Source organism: Eumetopias jubatus, unplaced genomic scaffold, assembly GCF_037043125.1.
Source record: "Eumetopias jubatus isolate StellerSeaLion01/CBP00866 unplaced genomic scaffold, mEumJub1_p1.0 scaffold_6, whole genome shotgun sequence".
In the NCBI taxonomy this organism is placed as follows: Eukaryota; Metazoa; Chordata; class Mammalia; order Carnivora; family Otariidae; genus Eumetopias; species Eumetopias jubatus.
The window spans coordinates 23,442,297-23,465,423 of NW_028274812.1; the positions used below are offsets into that span (position 1 = coordinate 23,442,297).

At 34.4% G+C, this 23,127-nt stretch overlaps 1 protein-coding gene across 2 annotated transcripts in view; it reads right to left on the minus strand.

Annotated features, from left to right (window-relative positions):
• Window positions 1-23,127, minus strand: part of ADGRG6 (adhesion G protein-coupled receptor G6) — a 135,396-nt gene that overhangs the window by 42,286 nt on the left and 69,983 nt on the right. Inside the window, exons 5-10 of one of the 2 annotated variants that reach the window (XM_028121454.2) lie at window positions 16,070-16,138; window positions 13,733-13,816; window positions 7,956-8,041; window positions 5,113-5,165; window positions 4,090-4,152; window positions 806-948 (exon numbers count right to left, since the gene is read on the minus strand). In XM_028121454.2, coding sequence (XP_027977255.1) covers window positions 806-948; window positions 4,090-4,152; window positions 5,113-5,165; window positions 7,956-8,041; window positions 13,733-13,816; window positions 16,070-16,138 — 498 coding nt within the window. The remainder of the gene's footprint in view (window positions 1-805; window positions 949-4,089; window positions 4,153-5,112; window positions 5,166-7,955; window positions 8,042-13,732; window positions 13,817-16,069; window positions 16,139-23,127) is intronic. The other variant, XM_028121455.2, reaches the window with a different exon arrangement.

Here is a 23,127-nt window from a genome sequence, read left to right on the forward strand (position 1 = left end):
CCTGTTTAAAGAAAATATCCATAAGAATGTGAGTCCAGTCAAATATTATGGTCTTCTAATTTGTATGGTGCTCTAGGTCTCCGGAAAGCATGAAGTGGAGGCTCAAAGGCAAGGACTCCTATTTATGCATGATCATGTCATACAATACATCATAGAAAAGATGACTTTGGGCTGTCTTTAAAACAATGATGTGATAAGCAGGTGGACGGTGGGAGTACAGAAGAGCAATGCAGGCAAGACACGGAAAGGCACAAAGGAGCATGGCGTGTCTGAGGAGGTGCACGGAGTACCATGTGTGTGGCTGGAACTCAGCATGGGAATGGTGTCTAGGTAAGAACTGACTCTCAATCCTGGATAACTCCCAGATTTCTGGCCTATTCCTGTAAAGACAGTGCTATCATTCATGAAGACAGAAAACATAAGAGGAGATGTTTTCGAACAAGAAATTGCCTTTTCTAAGATTTACCTCTTTAGAGTTTCCATATGTCCACATACACACTCTTTATTCCTGAAGTTGAAGCCAATTCTGGTCAAGGCGATCCTGGCACTTCGCTCATATTCTTAGTTTTTCCAGAATATGTCCCCCAAATAAGTGTAAACTCTCCTCTGCCTCTTTCATTCCCTTAGATTCATATCTCTGATGTTAACCATGTCACCCATTTGTTACTATGCCACCAATATGATGAATCTCATCATCAGGAAAAATAGTTTTAAATAGGCAAACAATGCACAGAGGAAGAATATTGTTGCTGCTTCAAAAAAACCTGAAGAATTATATAAAATACATATAAAAAAAGGCACTTACCCAGTTGCTTCACACTCACTGCGTATAGCCTCAAGCCTTCATCCAGGGACTCATTATTTTTTAAGAGCTTCTGTTGAATGTCTTTTCCTTCTAAATTGGGATTGTTGGTAGCATTGTAAACTAGAAGGGCCCAAATCACCAACCTAGAAAAACATTTCAGATATAATTGTTGGAATTGCTGACTGGTTGATTTTTTTTTTTTAATTTTTTTTTATTTTGTGGAAAAACAGAACATTTGGATACGGTAGGTAAGAGGGATGACCCTGAAGTATTGAGACAGGAGAAATAGGCCAAGGCACTCAGAGACTCCTCGGGCTGCATAAATTGTAATGTTAAAAATATCTCAGTATGAATAGATTATATAGGATATCACATGTGTAATTCTATCATATCATACTGTTATCACCTCATTTAAGAAATATTTTAAGTAATATTTATAGCATACAGGCAAGAAAGGGTCATACTTGTGGTTATTTCTACATTGTTTCTTTGGAGCCAAAAATAAAGTTTTTTAAAAAATTAAATTCCAACAAATCTGACTAAACTGATCATTTGACTTTAAAATTATTAAGGGTGTTACTGTTTACAAATGTGTTAAACTTTCTCCAGAATTGTGATACTGATTTTCCATCTCCGTGAAGCATTTGCAAGTATGTTGTATGGTGAAAAGTTACAAAATAAATACTTAAAATATACATGGTGATTGGCCCGCACATTACAGAAGGAGTTGACAGACTGTCTGACCTTGAATGTCTTTAAAAAGAAAATATTTCTATGAGAAGCAGAGATGTATCCGAAAAGCCCCATCAAAACCTTTGGTTCTACATTTTGAAATAATATAATTTTCTATTCCACTGTGATCATAGCTATAGTCAATAGCAGAAATCAAAACATGCCAAAGTCGAGGCAGGAGCACTATTTTTGAAATAAGTATTGCCAGTAGAGAGGCATGGCATATTGTACTTATAAAATTATGTAGGTATCAATAAAAATGAAATAGAATATTGATATATTTGTGGTACTAAAAAAAGAAAGACTAAATGAAATCTATGTTATTCAAGGTTAGGTGAAATTAAAGAAGAGCTCCATTTTTTCTCCCTAAATATCTGTGTTAATTTCAAAGACAAAGTACGGAACTGTTCTCATAATTCAGTCCGAAAAGCTATTTATCTCAAAAATGATCTACTCCCCAGTGTTCACGTATAAGTCATACTTCAGGTTGAGCGAGACATAGATGTAAATAGAATGGTGAACTGTGATAACTTAATAATTTTTTAAATGGCCTAGGAAAAGTATCCTCTGATTAAATTATTGTTGGAAGATAAACTTTGCTACTTCAGTTACTGAGAACTTAGCGTTGAAAACATGACCTTTTACTTTTCTTGAATATTGAGACCATAACGAGCACAATGCATTGTGACATACTGAATACCCAAATTCAGCAATTCAAGAACGGCCATGCATTTTCACAGGTCTTATCTCTGTATTTTCCTCTCTCATCTTGAAAACTGAAACTAGTTTATGGTTCCCCCAAGTTCCATCACTTGTTACCATCAATCACCCTTTATTTGAATAAACCCGTCTGTGGCTTTGGTTTCCTGTCTGTCTAGGCAATAGAGGATGAGGCATTATCTGGGGTTATGGTCTATGTTAAGTGTTACAACCAAATTGAAAGAAAAAGTTTGGAAAAAAAGTGTGTGTGTAAAACTAGTAGATTGTGGTTTTGAGAAAAACTATGAGGGACTACAAAGACTCATCAATGAGCATAAGAGCAGTAGAGGAGAAAAAAAGGGGAAAGACTATAAGAATACATTTTAAAACAATTTTAAAACGATTAAAACATTTTTAAACATTAGGCTTCTAAATAAAAAAAAAATTGAAACAAAGAGTCAAAGATTTATACCAAAAAAAAACTAAACATGTGGACTTTCCCATATACATGGTCTTGGTTCCCTCTCCCTATAATTTTCTGTGAAGTTACCTGTTGGTTTGACAGACAGAAAACTGAGATTCCATGAATTTAAATGTTTTTCAAGCAAGTTTCTGAGGTACCGACATACACTAATGATGGCTGGCTTTAGTATTACTGGGTGGTAGAAGAATCACAGGAGGTCCACTAAAATGGGCAATGCTGACTTCCTGAAGAGGATTCGTGATTGGTGATACCCCAAACTAGGGCAGCCTCAATTGTTAGACAAAATCTCCAGCAAAGGGATCCAGATCTCTGATCCGCTATTCAAAGCTCAACATGATCTAGCACTACAGGTTAGAGAAAAAATTATTTGGCTAAGTAGAAAAGTCCTGTCACCATCAAGAATATAGTATTAAAATAATTATTCTGTTCTTCAGTTCATAAAGGAAAAGGAACAAAGAAGATAAAAACAAATTTCCCTCATCAGATGGCAAAAGCCGGTCTGTTGAATACATACCAAAATGAAAAGTTTCAATTATAACTTAAACACATCTGCTTTTCTAATATTAAACAGAAAAAGAAAAAAAAAATAAGAAGAAACTCTCTGGTCAACTCTCATATGAAATTCTATTTTTATCTTCTCCTAGTAAGAATATATCACCTGAAAAGAAGTATATTCCATCATTATTGTTGAAATCTGTAAAATCAATTCAGTCCATTGAAACTGAGCCAGACTTACATGAACTTTTGCTTTTCAACTATTTTTTTCCCTCTTCTTTGGAAATGTAATAGACTACCTGAACACAGCTAAGTTTATTTAGGAGTTTAAGTTGTTTTTAATTACACAGTACTCTGAACAGCTAGCCTTTATATGCCAACTGATTCTGTATGGTGGACAGATCTGTTGAATTACCTGCCTGCTTAAATCACGGTCTAGATAGAAATTTTAAAATGGAGACTTCCAAAAATTAGCTATTACCCATATTATTAGATGCTACTGTACATAAGTACCTTACTTAAAGCTGTAACTATCCTTTTGTTTCTTTGATGGTCTTCTCAAAATTTCAATGAAGAGGTAATGGGTTATCATAAATAAACTAAAAATACTAAAAATAATAACTCCTACATTTTAAATGTTCTACTTCTGAATTACTTCTCATTGGGTGTACACCTCTATCCATTCTAGTATTTGATGGTCTTAACTACCAAAAAAAAAAAAAAAAATTAGCGCACTAGTGCTAAAGAAGTAACTTAAAAGTGCTACCTGATTAAAATGTTTCTCTCTCATCTCATTATTTTCATTTTTCTACGGGTCAAAACAGAGAGCTAAAGAAAGGATGTTACACTTTCTGTAAGACTTTGTCAGTGTTACCTTTGATCATTCACAATGCTTCTCTTGACTTTAATCTTGTCCTCTCCCGTGCTCTGGTGAAAACTACAAATACAAATATATATATTCATTATCAACCTCATCTGCCACATCATCAGCAACAAAATTTGAGGAAGTAAAAGAAAGAGGCAAAATGAACATTCTAAGCCAGTATTTCCAAATATGTGTCCTGAGGTTCCAGTTCTTTTCATATGCCCGAGATTGAATATCTCCATTGTCAAGTAAATTTGGCAGCTGTGCACCCTTGCTCTGTTTTCAAGATTCTCGATGCATGTTGGTTATACTAAATAATCTGAGATGTTCACATGTATAGAAATCTGTTTCAGTTTGTTTAAGAATGTACTTCCTGAGACTATTCAACATGTGATCCCTTTTTCTGTGTTAACTTATGACGTCTCTTGGGTTCACAGAATATCTGTTTAGGGTTAGTGACATACACTTTTGAAAACTAATTTAAAACTATGAAAACAAGGTACCGAGGAGGATATGTGGATGATACTATTTGCCAGGCAGTAAAAGTATTTAAATAGGATAGCAAAAGATATTTCTGAAAAGCTAGGTGCAGACTCTAAATGTCTTATCTTATAGAAAAACAGTCTCCAAATTGGGGGTGCTATCAATGGTTCACTGGGGTGTGAGATGAAACCAAGAGCACTTCTATATATATTTGAATATCTTCTTATAATCTGTGATATATTTATAACATACACTGGTTAAGACACAAATTTATTTAAAATCACAAATATATTTTGGGAATACATACTGATTTTTTTTTAAAGATTGGGATCCATGATCAAAAAAAATTAAAACTAATTGCTGCATCATTGAAGATTTTCGTGCGAAGAAATGACATAATATAGAGTTGTTTCAGAAAGACTATGAATATGGTGCATGTGTGTATGTGTGTACTGGTGTCAAGTGTGTGGGGTATAATCAGAGAGATGAAGAGTAGCATTAAATTAGACACTAATTTTTATTTTTCAAATCATTCATTCTGTCATTTACCTGATATTAACCACATAAACAGTGTAGTTCCAATTTTGGAAGGTTGAATTGAGCTGAAAAATACAATGGAAAAGGGTGAGTTCTGGTAATACTTTCTAAAAAAAAATCTGAATCTAGTTTATTTCCCCCAAAAGATAAGTTGTTATTGGAATAAGACCCTGGGAAAATCCCAGACAGCCAGCGGAGTGTAAGAAAGGTAAAGATAACAGTCACTGGATCATTATATGCCAAGAACTTTACACAGGTTGTTTCTTCCATCTCACAACAACTAATGAGATAGGTATTATCTGCTCCCCCACCCTCATAGATGAAGAAAGTGAGCTTCATGGAGAAGAAATAGCTTGCCCAATGTCCCCAATGTCCCCAATGTCCCCAACTGAAAAGTAGCAGATCCCAGATTGGAGCCCAAGTCTATTTGTCTGGAAACACTATACTTTCCTCTCTAGCCCATATTATAATGGGCCCCATTATAATGGTTCTTCGAATTAGCCATAACACTGAGGGTTTCACAGGAGGATAAGCACAGTAAACATCATCCATATTCTTCATTCAACAAACACTGTAGTACAATAACACATGTTCTTCTAGTAAGTGTCACCTCATAAGAATATCAGTAAGAAAAATTACAGATTAACAATACAAACCTTTAAAAACACAAACAAAATGAGTTCAACATTATTGGGAATATTATGTTCTTATTATGTGGGTTAATTAATGGTCTTATGGGTCTTAGCACCAGACTTTTTAAAGCAATGGATTATGGATTCCTCTCAATGTAAATTACAACCTTCCATGATGCACTGTGCAATACAATCACAAATGGGAATTCTTTACTGATAGGAAATCTTCCTATTTCTGTATCACCTCCAAAAGGTTTTTTAGGTCTTATTTCATACACACAGTTAGCCTTCCTTGCAAGCATTCCTAAAATTGAATGTAAATTCTACAAAGTGCTGACAAAAAGTATTAAATGATTTAAAAATTAAAAACAGCAATAATATGAATCAGGGACACCACTTATGTTTTCTCTAGTATCAAGCATCTGCTTTGGTATCTTGCATCTTAAGTGAAAAGTTTCCAGCAAAGTTCAGCTTCAGATGAGAATGAAGTTACATTGAAAACTATGAATGTAATCAATATAAATGTAAAATTATAGGCTGCCTAAGGCACAGACTCTCCATGAATGTTAATTTCCCAGATTAATAATATTAGTAGTGGCTTATTTGAGAACGAAAATAAAGAATTTTATCTTTTGAAATCATTCTGACTTAAAACAAAAAGAAGAATTCTTGAAAGTAAATGGGTTGCAAGACATTGGGGAAGGTATGTGCTATGGTGAGCGCTGTGAATTATGTAAGACTGATGAATCACAAACCTGTACACCTGAAACAAATAATACATTATATGTTAATAAAAATAAAGTTAAAATTAAATTAAAAAAAAGAATAGGCTCTTTCTTTAAAGCTGCTCTCCGTTTGGAAATGAAACATACCTCCCGGTGTTTGAATTAATTACTGACTTTAATGTATCAGTCCAAAAAGTCAACAGCAGTATTTTTTGTTGACTTCTATTAGAGAATGTCGCTCTTCCCCTCAATTTTATAATAGAATTGTTATATACATACTATTGTTTCCTGTGGTCAGTTTGTTTTAAAGTGTATTAAAAATAGGACTTTTCTTACTATAGACCCTTCAAAACAAGGCTGTGTTGTTATATTAAGTTATTCTTCAAAGATAGAGAGTCAGTCACCACTACCTCTCAATGTACGATTTAACTTTGTTTTGCTACCAAGGGCATGTTTACTAGACACCTTCTGCATAAGAAAACCCATCTTTCTCAAAATGTATACTAGAGTGACTTTATTCAGTGTTTGAACTGTAATAGTATTATACATAAAAAGCAGTACAAAGTCCCACAGTATGCAGCACACAGAAAATAAAATAGAAAAAAAAGAAACCTATGAAAAATGAAATTTTTGTTATGTAGACAAAAAAAAAACATAGGTGATATCTGTAAGGGCAAGAAAACAAAATGAAGTTTTTTTTTCTTTTTACTGGAAATTACAAAAAAATTTCATTAATAGAATACTGATTAAATAAATTAGTATACCCTAAATCTCTATCAACAGAAGACTTGCTAAATTAATGACCAGACAGCCACATAATGGAATACTATGCACTGTTTTGAAAAAAAAGAAAAGGAAGGTCTCTGCACACTTTTGATGTAATTCTGGCAATAACAAAAATAAGCACAATGTAGAATGGTATGCAAAATATGATTTTAGTGTAAAAAGGAGGAAAAAGAAGAATCTGTAGTCTTATTTACTTTTATATACACAAAGAAATTCAGGGGCAAAAAAAACAGACAAAGAAAAATTAACAATGATTTCTAAGCAGATGGGTTGGTCTCCAGAGAGATGAGCTACAGAGATGGGTAGAATATTTTCATGATATATTTTGTTATGCTTTTTGGTGTATGAATCAAACATTCAAACAATTAAATAAAAAATATATAATCTATTTTTAAAGTTCTGCTGAAATTGTAGGGATATAATAGTAAATAAAGATACCTATGAAAATATATTTCTATTTGTGTGGTACTTTTCTTCTTTAGACAATAATAGTCTATTAGGCTTGTCCCTGATGCAAATGCACCTCCCTTTCTAGGCATCAGCACACACCCCTCTTCTATGTCTACTCAGAATATATATATATATATATAAGGAAGAGTGTCTGTGTTTGCATATGATCTGTGGATTCAGTTATCCAGACAGTAGAGTCCTCTCCAGATTTCCAGAGGTTAAATGTTTCAAATCAAAGAAGAAATTGTACAAGTTCACTTACCCATTCTGCTACCTTGCTCTGTACTTTAACTTCAGGGTGACGAAGGATATTTTGAATCACTATGGAAATTCTATAGACAACTCCATCTGTCCATTGGAAATAGGATTTAGTCCGTTAATTATATTTTACAGTCATATAATTCTCAATTTAAATTTACAATCACACAATTTCACACAATTTAAAAGAAATGCCTTTTTTGGGAGATACAGGTTTCCAGTTATAGAATGAATAAGTCACAATTTTAAAAGATACAGTACAGAGAATATAGTCAATGGCATTGTAATAACATTTGTATGATGACAGACCATACTATACTCATGCTGAGCGTAGGAGAACATACAGACTTGTCGAATCACTATGTTGTACACCATAACATCGTGTGTCAGCTAGACTTCAATTAAAAAAAAAAAAATACCTAAAAAAATAAAACACCTTCTATACAGGTACAGAAAATTTGAGATATTTTGACTTTATGTTCATTGACCTTTGTAACTTCTTAGAAAGAGTTCTGTTTATTCTTATAAATAATTGACTGCCTCTCAATTATCACCTACGTATTTCCTTAATTCTATGGGTTTTGGATATAGAATTCCAAAATTTTTTCATGACATTTTCATGTACAGTTTGATCTCTTATAACAGGAAATTATCATTTTTTTGTACATTAGAAAGAATGACAGAGTTTAAGGTATGCAAACTTGAGTGGGATGATGGACAGAAGTTAACCTGAAAAAGAACAGGCATACACATATTTGGTGCCCTCAGCCCCTTATTCTTCCTTTTCTCTTTCCCCTCCCCAATATAGCATTTACTTCTACTGAGTCATTTACCAGATTTTTCATCAAAATTCCATAAATACAGTCACTTGTGTCAAAGTAAAGGGGGAAAAGAAAGAATATTTGCAGATAGAATTTTAACTGGACTAAGTTGCTTTAAAAAGAAAATCTTACGAGAAAAGAAAGTTTTGCTTTTTTGGGGGGACAATCTTTAAAGTAGCCTGATACATATATATATATATATATATAGTAAATGCAAATTGAAGTCACCAGCCAGGGTTTGCTAAATCTCTCTAGATGTGTGTTATAGGGTACCTTACTATAAGCAGCTAATAAAAAATATCATTTTAAAATATCATAGGCTATACAGAGAAAAAAAATTGAATCTCCATTATTGTCAGTCATCTTTCTTCATGCTTATATTTTGGTATATCTTAAGTAAAGTATGCACAGAAAATGTAGAAATATACAATTAAAACAATGTTGGGGAATAGATTTAATAAAAAAAGTTGGGAAGTCAGTAGAAAAAACATAAAACTCTGCCTCTAGAAACCCCCATATCTACCAAAATGCAAATTCCAGTTCCACTACTATGCTTTTCCAGTACGGGGTCAGAATCTCAGGCTAAAAATTTTGCCCCTCCCAAATGTAACAATATAAATAATATGAAATTGGTACAAGTCCAAGGACAAGTGGTTTAACTTATGCAGACTAGGTTATTTAGCATCTAAAGCTTTTCAGGTGTTTTAATGATATTGATTTTATGTTCCTCTAAAAATATTCTGAATTTAAGATATTTAGAGGAATATATTCAAAACAAATGCTATTAATTCAGATTAAAAAAAAAACACTTTCACACTGTATTATATCATCATATCAAATCATGGACATCCTGAATGACTGAGGAGAAATTTAAATTGCAGAGGTCCAAGAGTCATTCCAGGATCCTCAGGGTATCCTGTGTATGCTCCCTGGTGTCAGCAGAGTAGCTGAAAAGCTACCACTAGATGGAGACCTAAAGCATATGTTCAAGAGTAGTGTTCTTTCCCTCTCAGGGAAATAATGCAAAATACTAAAATGCATTAATTTTTATCACTGACATTTCTGAAATGTTTTGGAAACATTTAAGATATTCTTCTTTAAATTTTAAATATTTCCTGCCTCATTTTTTCAATCTGCTGTTATTTATACATGAGAAAGACATCCAATATCAGAGACAGCCTAAATCAATCTATAAGTACAGCATTCTCCCCAGAGTTATATTGCTTATAGCAAATAAAATATGTGAACACAGAGAACAACATAACATCTTATGTTACAGCTTCTCTTGTGCTATAGATCATTTTCAAGTAGTCTCCCTGCAGAAACCTTAGAATGAGGCATTTATACACTCAGGGGAGTCTACTTGTTATATTTATTTAAAAAATTTCTGAATAACGTAGCCAACAAGTAAACATGAGATACGTCCAGGAGTGAACTGTCAAAGCAAGATAAAACGTCCACCAAAGAATTGGTAGGAGGGGTTTTGGATTGCAGCAAATAATTGGCTTAAGCACTGTTGTTGCAGAAAATGCACAATTAAGACATCCTGATTCAGGCTTTCCCACGTCATCCTAGCAGTCAAGGGGTCTTCTGTGGATGTAACAACTCCCACAGCGTCGCAGTAGAAAAGCTAATCACACATTTTCATATATTCCATTCCTAATAATGACATCCAAGCCAGAAAACATGACAGATCTTTCTTGAGGTGGGGTGGGGCGTGGGGGGGGGGGTGGGGGGGGAGAAGCATTTATGAGTATACCCATTTTTCAATTAGAAGACTCTTTCAGTCAAGCAGAACCTCAAAGTAGAAATCATTGCTTGCTGTTACAGATGTGGTATTGAAAGGGTATATTCCCGTCAATAGGTTTTTCTCCAGTTAATCGTTTTTTTGATCCTTCTTAACACTCTTTCTAGGGTTTCTTGGGAGACATAGAAATGACACTACATATTTAGTCTATATTCAAGGGTGTGAAATATAGGTTTGAAAAGGTAGATTTTAAAATACTTTTTTGAAAAGAGAGATGTGAAAATATAAACCAAATGTTATTTTAGAGTCAAATTCATTTCTTTGAACTGGTGATGAGGCAATTATAACCTTATAGTCACATTTATAATATGACGGGAGTTCTGCTCATCCTACACACATGATTTCTTTTGATGCCTGGCATATATAGCTAGATTGAATGTCCAATCTATACACATATCCAGAGAATAATTTTTTTATTTGAGTAATTAAATGTACGTTAAGAATCTGGAAGCAGTATTACAGTTAATACCTGTAAGCTAGGTTTTTAGAACAATAATAAGGACTAACGGAATTAGTTCCTTACTTGGGTTACTTGGATTGAGCCCACAAGATTTAATATTCAGTAGCAATAGAGTGATGCTTCAAGCACAGAAGAGATGATTTGATATGAAAATAATAACTGGCCCAAGAGCTCTCCTTAAGAATGTAATGTAAAAGGCACAAAAGTTATTTGTGGGAATACCTAGATTATCCATTACATACAGAAATATCTGTTTATGAAAAGTAACTTAAAGATACTATTTTCCTAGTATACAATCTGAGGTATCAGATAAGTCCTATTGAAGATAACAAAAAGAACTTTACATAGAGAAATAGGAACACTTCATAAAGTTTAGGAAAACAAATTTCACTGATACATTGAAGAAATATGTCTGATTATCAAACAGTCTCAATCCCCACCCTTCCCCACACCAGCATATTATCACTGATAGATCCAGCAAAACTCTTTGATAAGCCAGAATTTAAAGGACTGGGTAAGTTAGATGGCAAATTTGATAGTTGTGCCTATCTTTCTTACAGTGAATAAAATAGGATTCTCTAATGTATCAGATCATAAGCCTGAATATGTTTACTGTGTCAGTTTCCCAAGGAACAAGAAAAGTGTATCTAGAACTGCTGACAGTATGCAAATGATTTAGATAGTCCACGACATGACGTTAAATCCCACTTATTCACAAGGTGAATAAGTAATTCTCTTTCCAATTATTTCTAATTTGACTACATCAAAGAAAAAATATTAATTAGATTATAGTCTGTCTCTAACACTTTGTTACTCTCCCTTTTTAAAAAGATAATGAAGGCTTCAGGCATAGGGATATGAGAAAGCAATAGCATATAGGGAGAATTCAATAACATTGTTTTCATTACATTTATTCTCGCTTTTCATTTCTATTTTACAACAAACAGTACTGATTTTATAATAGTGATATCAATTTTCCCGTATAAATGCAAATGTTTAAGTAAAAATGTGAGTCAGTTTAGGAAAAAAAACCATCTATAGGTGGTTCAAGGATGTGGTAAAAATTGTTCTGATGGTACACGGATTTGAATACACAATTTTGAGAATATTTCTACCACAGGATGACTTTTGAATATTCTTAAACGCTAGCATTACATTTTCATCAAGAATCATCCAAATTGCGTTTTTTCCTTCAATGTAGTCAAGTCAAACCATTTTAACTGATTCTAACATTTGCTTGCTTTGTTGAAACTTCAGTGAAGGTTATGACGCAGAGAGAGATGGTTGAACAAGGCTCTCTTCAAGAATGTCAGAAATGACATGATTGAGTGAATCCAGCTCCACTCCACCAAGTTAAGGACTCTGAAGCATCATATAAACGTTCTTGGGCAGTAGAGGATGTGCCAGTCCCGGAGGGAGAATGCCACAGAGGCTCTTTGTATGTTCATACAAAGAGCGAAATACTTAGTCAGAATTATAATATTCCCATCTCCTGGCCGGAGTCCATGTGAAATATGCACTGGGAACATCAACTGCTGCTGCTTTTCTGGGGGTTGCTGGAATGTTTGCCCCATCATAAATCTCCTTGGTGTAAGTACCAGAATAACCATAAACACCTCCCTGAATTGATGTCTTTATAACCCTAGTGAAATTTATATCTATGTTTCATGTAAAATATTCCATACTTCCAATTTCAATGTCCTCACAGAGGAAGTTGGTATAACCCCCAAAGCCAAAGAAAAAATGAACTCTGTGGGTTTCTTTTCTCTGGGTTTTGGTCCCTGGTGATATGTTACAGATGTTTTGGCCTCACAAGTTAAATGACTGGGGTTGAGAAAATTCCTTTGTTTCTAATAGGTCATATTTGAGAATATCACTGTATGTGAGGCAATGGTGTGGTCACCTGATTGGAATTTCTCTTTTCTAGAAGAGACTTAAATCATTTACTCTGAATTACCAAAAGGTTATGTAGTCCATATAGGTGGCAGACTAAATAATAACTCATGTTACCTGGCATTTTCCCTGCTCATTTCTGTATCTCATATAACTGCCCTAGTTACAAATTACAAATAATATAAATAGAAAAGTATATATGGAAAAAGAGGCAAGGAGTATTGGCACTCAAACTGAAATTCTGTCAGCTGAAAATTGACTTAGTTGATATGCAATCACATTCTAACCATTATTCTTCAACAAATAAAAACAGAAAGCGAAGTATTACCGTATAAATTGATCTAAACGTCATGAATACTTAAACATAAATAAAGTTGGCTTCAGTGAGAAATTACATTACTAGCTTAATTTAATTTTTTTGAAATTATAAAATTCTTTAATAAACTAGTTTCCTGAATAGTCTGACAAAACACCATGAATATTTTTTCAGATATCTGGTATAAAGCAAATTAATCCCTTTAATTAAATGCTTTTCTCTTAAAGCTTCCCTTGAAAGCAGTTTTTGCTGAAAGTGTACAAGAGTAGTACTGGAAATGTACTCATACCAACAGTCATTAGAATAAGGAACTCAAGGGAGTCAAGTGATATTTATTTATCTTACTAATCTTTACAAATGTACAAATGTACCGATTGAGTCCAATAACAGAGATTTTGTTTGAACATTAGATAGTCCCACTCTTAGAATACAATTTTTTATCACATCAGACATACTACAAATATAAAAGGTAATGATTTCTTACCATTCCTTTGTTTATCGATTCTATTAGTAACAGGCATGTTAGTGGTGACAGTGGGTGGTGTAGTACTAGGAGAGTCTACAGTAGCTGGTAATAAAGATGAGAAAGATGTAATTTTGCAAGGAGCCCATGACAGTTAATATGGATGAGCAATCTACAATTAATGTATGAAAATATACAGAAGAGGAATAGAAACCATTTCTTGCTACTAAATATAACAGACTCTAGGGTTACAATGCATAAAATGAAGCAATGCTTCCCTATGGCACATTAAGAATCACTTCATATGGCCTTTGGTGTCACATTGCACAAGAGTTTGGAACTGGCACTGAGGAACAAGAGGAAGAACATTTAGATTCTAGACCCAGGTGTGCCCGTCTGCCCATAACAGGCTGATGACCACAGAGTGAATTACTAAATCTTTCTAAAACTCAATTTCCTAAGTTTGTAAAAAGAAAAGGCTAGAGAAGGCAGTCTGTATTGCACCTATCCATTTGAAAAATTATCTCTACTAAGTTAGTCTTCCACTGAGGCTAGAGAAGTAAAGTCTCAGAGGAAAATGTATTTCTCCTTGAGAAGATAAATGTAAAGAAAGACAAAAGAGAATGAAATTTATAGACTATTTGGAATATAAATGTGTAGAATCATTTACAGATCCCAGTAACGCTACTGAATGTTGACGGGTAAAATGGATTTCAGAAAGACAAGCCTTACAGGGGAGACATTTTCAAGACATTATGTCATAGCTATTCTTCTTATACTATTAAAATTTTCAAAGATTAAACCCTATGTAATGCTTTAATATCTTTCTAAGGGATTCTAGAAGAGCTGTATAGGTAGTAAAATAATGGTACATACTATTTCCCTTTAGCTTATCTTAGGAGTATGTTTGTATTAGATGGACATTCATATGTGCAATGACCATTTGTTATATATCTCAATTTTAAAAATATTACCTAAATTTAAAACATGTGCGTGATTTTGCATTAAGTGATTAAGTAATTATGATTATGATTACCTTCTGAAAATGAAATTCTTTGATTCAAAATATGCATCCTTAACTAAAGTAATTTTCCATTCCAAAGTAATATATAATTCTTAAAAATGGGGATTCTTTTTGAAGTTTTTATTTTTTAAAATTATGAACAATCAATTACATTTATCTTAGTGCAAAATACATCAATGAATTTAAAAATGCTTTTTGGCCATTTAGGACACGGGTGGGGGGTGGGAAGCTGGGCATCTGGTCTTTGACCCAAGGAATGAGTACTATAGGTATCTCAGATTAAAAGGAAAAAACAATTTAAAAAAACCCTTCAGATCTTGAACTAAGAAAAATTAAGGTTTCTTTCTATTTCATTTAACTGTTTTAAGACTACAGTGAGTTTGTGGTAATTATGTAATGACTTTATTTTCATAGATCATTCATCAGTAATAATAACAAGAAATATTGTCTCGGAAAAGAAGCAAACATAATACTGAATTACATTCCTTCTCCCTGACTACTCCCGCACTGGAACCACAGAAGAGAGCTTAGGTTTCCATCTACTTAGAAGCACTTCTAACCCTGTCACTTTCAGGCTATAATCCTCTTAATAAAGATCCAGCTTTTTCAAAAGGCATTGTCATGATTCTTAATGTGGTACATAGAACGTATTACTTCATAAAGAAATATTTAATAGAATAAATGGATGAAAATGGGTCATAAGAAATTAGGAGGAGCAATGATAAAATTAAGCACAATACTTATATTATTTTAAAACTTTAATTATATATTATTAGCATGCAGCTATTTAGTACATAATATAAAACTGGAGTACTGGCCATAATATAGTCATTGTGCATTATAACAATACATTAAGATTAGTTTAATATAACTAATTTTATCTTAATATTTAAGTTATATTATACACCATGAATTGCCTTATGGTCTTGTCTCAAGCTTAACCGAATATTTAACTGAATTTTCCCCTTGTTTTTTACACATGAATACTTTTCCAACATATTGCATGACTATATTTATACGGGACCTGTGTAATACTCTTGAGAATAAAAAGAGGGGAAAAAATGAAATAAATCCTTGTTTAATAGCATATAATCATTCACATTTAAAAACCCAGTGCTTTATGGAAATATGGTCATCCAGTGTGTGAATGCATTCTTTCTCCACAGTGTATGTACTGTGCACCCACACAACTAAAACACATCCAGAAATTCTTCTGTTTTGCTGGTTTCTGGCTTCTCAAGCGAAAATTAAGATAATAATCAAAATAATTACAACCACAGTATCCAAAATAGCAAGTAGGAAACAGACTCCAGAGGACGATGTTGGCTCCCTACCTTGGCAGAGGGTCCCCAAATCAGCACAGTTGGTTAGTTCTGCTGCCGGGAGTGGGATCAGGTAGGAACCTTGATCAACATAGAGGGATTATACAAGTTTGATTGATGATTTAATGACATTATCCAAAAAAAACCCCTCAAAAACATGAATCTTATGGTTGGTATATTGGAAGCAGCCCTAGAAGAGTCCATCAATAATACTCCAAAATCAAGAAAGTCTCTTAAGGTCTTTGTGTCTTCATTTCCACAAGTGTAAAATCAAGTTATTGAAAATTTCCCTCAAAATTTTTAACTCAATTTATTGGCTATCCACACATGAAAGGAAAAGAGGTACTACTGCCCAGTAGAGTTTGTGTAAAAAGTCCAGGGCCTTTTCACAGAATAAATTATAAAGCTCTGGTAGAAATTCATATAAATAAAGTCATATAAACATCAAAGGTAAGTTTCAAAAGTGAACTTAGATATTATTAATATTCCTAAAATGCGTATTTGGGGTTCACCGGCACCAGCATATGCGATTTGCAATTCCAGAAATATGTTTCTGTGACTTCCAGTTGGTCTCTGTGTCTTTTTACTTCAAGTTTTTTTTTTTTTTTTTTTTTTTTACTGACTCATCCTCAGCAAGAAACAAGATTAGAGCTGGCTTTCTAGTAGGAATAATGGATTTTCTCTGTTACACTAAATCTCCCTGACAGTTAACAGACTTTTACCAACAGGTTGAGACTGGGGAAGATGGGCTAAACTTATCACAAAGCACCTGCACTATGCATGAAGACAGAAGAATACATACAAATATTTATATACAAATACACATACACAAACACATATATTCAATTTTAAAAGGACATTTCTATGATAGTGATTCCATTCTAATATTTAAACATTTTCCAAACTGTCTTGTGGGAATAGTACATGAAGGCAGAGCAGGTATGTGATCTAACAAAAGATGTCTAATTAGGTAATTGACGTGCATAAGCAGAAAGCATCCCAACAGTTTAACAGCACCTCATGAATAATGATTTCTTCATTCTCAACTGCCCCAGGCACCTAGCCCAAGAAAGGAATGTTACTTCAGAAAAACCCAACTCTACAGGCAGGTCTGTGAAGTTAACTGGCAAGAAGCCCTTGTCATAGACATTTACATGTTCAGTCAATAAAAATGTAATCATTGTTTAGTATGTGAGGCACACAGGCTAGAATAATGCTCTAAGATAATGTCACTGCTCTCAGAGAGGCATGAATGGGAGACAGAGTCACAGTTCTCTGAATGTTCTAAGTACTCACTGGCTCAAAGGACAGCATACCTAGCAGCTTGGTGAGAATGGGGCACAGAGAATCCATTACAAAGAAGGATATCTGTGAGTAATATCAAGACAAGAGACTAGAGATGGATATTCCTAGCAAACAGAATTACTGAAATACATATCAAGATGACAGTGCAAAGTTCTGGGGACCTGGATGACCTGGCATTACTGGAGTAGAGTATAGGAATGATCAGATATATAGGTAATGGATCCTAGTGGAGGGCCTTATAGAATGTTGGCACCATGAATGGTGGGACTCTGTCTTCCAATGCCATATCCCACACACATAGTAGGTGGCTACTCAATCTTTACCGAATAAATTTCTGGATGTATCATGAAGACTGATAACATTTTGAAATCTTTCTTAGAGGGAATGGAAAATATGAAAGGAAACTAAGTGAGAAAATTAAGATTTAAATTTGAAACCACTTTTGAGGCTCCATGACTAAAAGGGAATATACAATAAGAATAAATAATAGTATTAATTCAGGCTTGATATCATGAGTACAGTGAGGATGGCAAGAAAGAGATGGATACAAGACATCCAAAGATAGGGTATATAATATTGAGTAACTAATTGGAGAAGAGAGAAAGAAAGGGAAGACTAGGGGATATTTTTCTGGTTTCCAGCTTGAGAAACTGGTACATAATGATGTCATAAAAGGAAAGAGGAAATACTAAAAGAACAGCAAACTTAGATGGGTGGGATAAATAAATCCAGTAATGGGAACTGAGGTGCCTGTGTGACATCTGGATACATGGGCAGGTATACAGGTTCTTGTAAGAGGTCTAGCCAAGACACAATGCCACAGAATCTACAGATGTGTCTGGGATCACTCAAGCTAGAATGGAGATTTGATGGAACCATAGATATTCCTATATTTAAGTACCATACTATTTTTTTAAAGAGCTCCAAATCTGAGAAGTAAAAATAGTTATTATAGAAGGTGGTTTTATAGAATTCAAGTGAAGAAAGTTTCATAGAAGGTGTGGCCATTATCAAGTATACTAGAAAGGTCAAGAATGGTCAAAACCAAGAAGACCGTTAACTTTGCATTGGAATTTTGGTGGTAACTGTACAGGAATTAGTTTCAGTAGCGTGGGAATGATGAACTCATGACCACCATTTGAGAAATGAATGCAAAAAGAGGAAGCCTGGCTATGAAAGAAAGCAGAGATAGGGAGGGTGAGTTTGAAAGACTGAAAACTTAGACAAGTGTACTATGGAAAAGGGGCATCTGAGTAGGCAGAAGTTGAGGCTTGCCTTGTCAGGACTGAGGTAGAATTTTACTGTCAGTGTTTTCTGTCCACTATTCTTTCTCATCACACTTAACTTATGCCCCATTTTTTGCAGAACCTTACTTCTCTGTAAGGTACTTATATTTTAGTGAGGAACTTCTGAAAACTAGAAAGGCTTCAAAACTGAAAATGAGGAAACGTCAGCCACTGCAACATGAGAGAGTGAGAGACCCTTGGATGGAGTTCCTGTGCTTCTCAAATTACACACAATGTTGGCTGTCAAAGGTTCCTCAGGCCTCTTCTGGCATTGATACAGTATCTCTGTTAGACAAAGAGAGATAAGGAGATGGTGTGGGAAAGAAGTGTCTAGACTACACTTCCAGTGCAGTATGTTATGGGGCTTAGAGATGGAAATGAGTAAAGAATCAGAAGAGTTATGATTTAGAGCAAGATATTTAACAATTTTTTTTAACATTTCCTCAGTTTCATTGTATGGTAACAAGTATAAATTCCAATCTGTGACATCCTTGCCACAGGAAGTTGTAACACTTCTCAATATTTAAAGTATAAGTTGCTCCTTTTTGGGTACTTACAGTTTAGTAAATTGATGCTGCATTATAAATACTCAATAAACACTGTTTTATGATGATTCGATATAGCAATAGAAATTAAATCTGAATGAAGACTACATGGTGTAAGTGTAAGTGACACAGTATTTTTTTTTAATTTTTTAAGATTGCATTTGTTTGCTTGTTTATTTATTTATCTATCTATTTATTTAATTTTTGAGAGAGAGGCAGGGGAGGAGCAGAGGGAGAGGAACAAGCCAACTGTCCATGGAGTGTGGAGCCCGACAGGGGGGCTCGATCCCATGACCGTGAATTCAGGACCTGAGCTGAAACCAAGAGTCAGACGCTTAAACGACAGAGCCACCCAGGTGCCCCAAAAGTGACAAATTTAATTAGCAGAAAATTATATTGATAAATGAAAGCTTGTATTACAAATACACCAAATTACATAAACAAATACATAAAATACAAAGAGCGTACACAAACTTTTTATTTCCACCCAGTTCCATTTTCAGCATACTTGCATAAAAAAAGTCATTCTCACAATTTTCCTACGTGGACATATTTGTGAACCAGATTTTTAAGGAAGAAGAGACAATTTTCTTTCCTGGATCATGATATAATTATTATCAAGGAATTATATTCAGAATGTGACCTATGTGTGTTCACTGATGTTTGTGGATACAACAAAGGTTTTTAAAGGTATTTACTACTTAATATTAACTGCAAGATTTAGAACCAAATTTCCTTGAAAAATGTAATCACCAAAAATGAACAGGTGATAAAAAGCTTCATAGCTGTTAATCTTTCTTCTCTATCTGTTGTCCTTCCAAAATCTTGCCACTGAAAGAAGCCACTATTTACACAGGTTGTGGTAAAAAAGACTGATGTGTAGCCAAGAATCTGTCTTACATTCTACATAGTGATAATCCAAGTAATAGCTAAATCCTCACAGCAAGTTGCAATAATGAGAAAAAAAAATTGCTTTCAATTCCCTCTTTGCAGTTATTATTAAATTGAATTTTATAATTTTTCATAAATATATTTAAAATAACATTTCTGGAAGCCATTTATGCTCATAAAGAGTTTGGGGCATCTTCAAAAATAAAGTCCTTTCAGGGGCGCCTGGGTGGCTCAGTTGGTTAAGCGACTGCCTTTGGCTCAGGTCATGATCCTGGAGTCCCGGGATTGAGTCCCTGGATCGAGTCCCTGGACCGAGTCCCGCATCGGGCTTCTCTGCTCGGCGGGAAGCCTGCTTCTCCCTCTGACCCTTCCCCCTCTCATGTGCTTTCTCTCTCTCTCATTCTCGCTCTCTCAAATAAATAAATAAAATCTTTAAAAAAATAAAGTCCTTTGTAAAGTAATTTTATCTTGATTTTATTATTTAAAAAAATAATTCAGTTATCTACAAATGATACACTCACTAATTTTTTTAGGGATGAAAGGAAGGAGCCAAGAGTGAGTCACAATTTTATGGCTGTGAAGGATAGAACTATAACAACTGAAAATGAAAGGGTAGGAATCCAAGAGTTGATGAAGCCTTGGTAATTAAGCACAAAAATTTGTAAGTGAAAACAAAAGTCAGTACAAATCCAAAAATTTCTAGAAAAGAATAACAAAAAATTGGGGTACTTATGAATTGCGTCTTATCTCTACATCCACAAGTGGTTAATAAATGGAAGTGTTTAATAAATGCTTGTTAAATAAATGTAGTTTGTTTGAACTTAAACCATTCATTGGGTTATACTGTACCACTCCTCAGGAAAGAGCGCCATCAGGAAAATAAACAAAACTGGTATAGAAGGCACTGTTTGTTCTTTGTGAAAACTGATGGACATTAGCCAGTATCTAAACTTGAATCATAACACAGGCAAATACTGCAGTTATAATCAAAGAGTCCACTCACTAGGAAAACTGTCTCTCCATGGAGGTCATAAAATTGAATATGTTTAATAAAATTGTGTAAATAAAATGTTTAATAAAATAAAATTATAAAATAAAAATTCTAAGAAATAGAATGATGTTATAAAATGAAAAAGGATTACTGCTAACGTATTTCTTTCTGAAAAGGACAGACAAGATTAACTGTGTTAAAAAAATGCTGAAAACTTCTTAATTATTTTCCCCAACTAGGCTTAGAATAGTGTAGGAAAACAAAAGAGTCTAACTCTGAAATTGTTGAAACATTAATTAATAATATGTTGATTTTATTAAGGCTAGGATATTTACTATTTGAAACAAATGACAGGATGTTTTAATGTTAGATATAATCAGTTCTGTTTTACCATCTTATTTTCATATTATAATTTACTCAGCAAAAGACCTTCGGAAAAGCTATTCATTCTTCCACCACAAGTTGAATCTGGAATTAAAGGTCATATTTAACAGACATTGTCAGTCCAGTGGAATGTTAGGCATGAAATTCTATTTTCCCATTGGTTACTGTACTGATCATTAGTTTTTGGAAATTACTGTCACCATAAACAGCAAGCCAAAATGTTGCAGAAAAAAAGGAAAGGTTAAAATGTTAAAAGAGCAAACTATTTTTCATTTGTTGAAGTTCTGCTTAGCTAACAAGCTTAGATATCATCTCTCTTACAGGTATTTCCTGCCAGTTAATAAGTGACTTGTGTTCTTCAACTCCCAAAGCTGATGACTGAGCAGCAGGAAACTCCCTCTCCAGTGATGACTCCTGAAACACAGCCCAAGATATCTGAATCCACAGAATGCGGTGTTCGCTGTCATCATGGAATGTCAAGAAGACCGCTATAAAAATTAAAGGAATTCAAGCACACCGAGTCTGTAACCTGTGCTACTCTTTCAATGAAATCATTTTGAAAACGTACAGATGACCACGTTACACAAGCATGTGTTCGATGCGTCCCAGTAATCTTAAGTCTTGGGAAAGGAGTTTTAAGACAGTGTTAGAGAAAATGTGAGGACGCCCAGATATAAATCCTGGGGAAGGGGGACAGGAGATGTGCATGTTAGTCCAACTGCCTTGCCACTTACTTTTTTTTTTTTTTTAATTTTCAGTTTCCTGCCCTTATATTAAGTGAAGGGACTGGCCTAAGTTGGGAAACAAACAGAAATGCCTCCCAGAGTCAGAAGGCCATCTAAAGATGAAAGCGGGCTGGGGTAAGAAGAATACGGAGTAGTAAGGGCTGAGGAGAATGCCCGTCCCTCGGTAAGGAGCGGGCACCACCTAGCTGCAGCTGTGTTGGCCTGGAAGCAAGACTAGCCTGGGCTTTGTTTCTTGTTTGCTAGCAAATCCAAAAATTTATTTTTATTTGAAATCTGATTTTTTAATGTTGGAAATAAATCATCATTTAAAAGCATTGTGTGGAACAAATGTAAATAAATGAGAACTAAATGCTGCCACCATCATGGATGTCTAAGGGCTAAATGAGCTCACAAGTGGCTGGTTGACTCCCTCTGGCCCTGGAGAGCTCTAGCAGGTCGTTTCCAGTGTCGTCCAAGGTGTGTGCTTCAGAAGGCTGGACCCTCATGATTTTTTGGACTAGTTTCAGGGATTGGCAAACTCTCTCTGAAAGGGCCTGACAGTAAAAATGTTAGGATGGTGGGCCATGTTACAGACTCCCACCACCACCAACTCTGCCCCTGTAGCACAGAGGCAGCTACAGAAATACAGAGCCTCCTAGGCACGGCTGTGTTGCAATAAAACTTTATTTACAAAAACAGGTAGCCTGCCATGGGCCTTCCTAGTTTGCCAACCCCTGGTCTAGAGGATTTCCTAGAGAAGTTTAGGAATCAATCCATATATATCCCTCACATTTTATCACACTAATGTATCCAAGAAGCAAAGCAGGAAAGAAACCCTATTACTTTTGTTTAAAACAAATATAATATTTATGCCCTGGAAAGCTAGTGTTTTCCCACAGATCACTTCTGGGCCTTCATACTCCTCCTCTGGGCAAGAATTAGC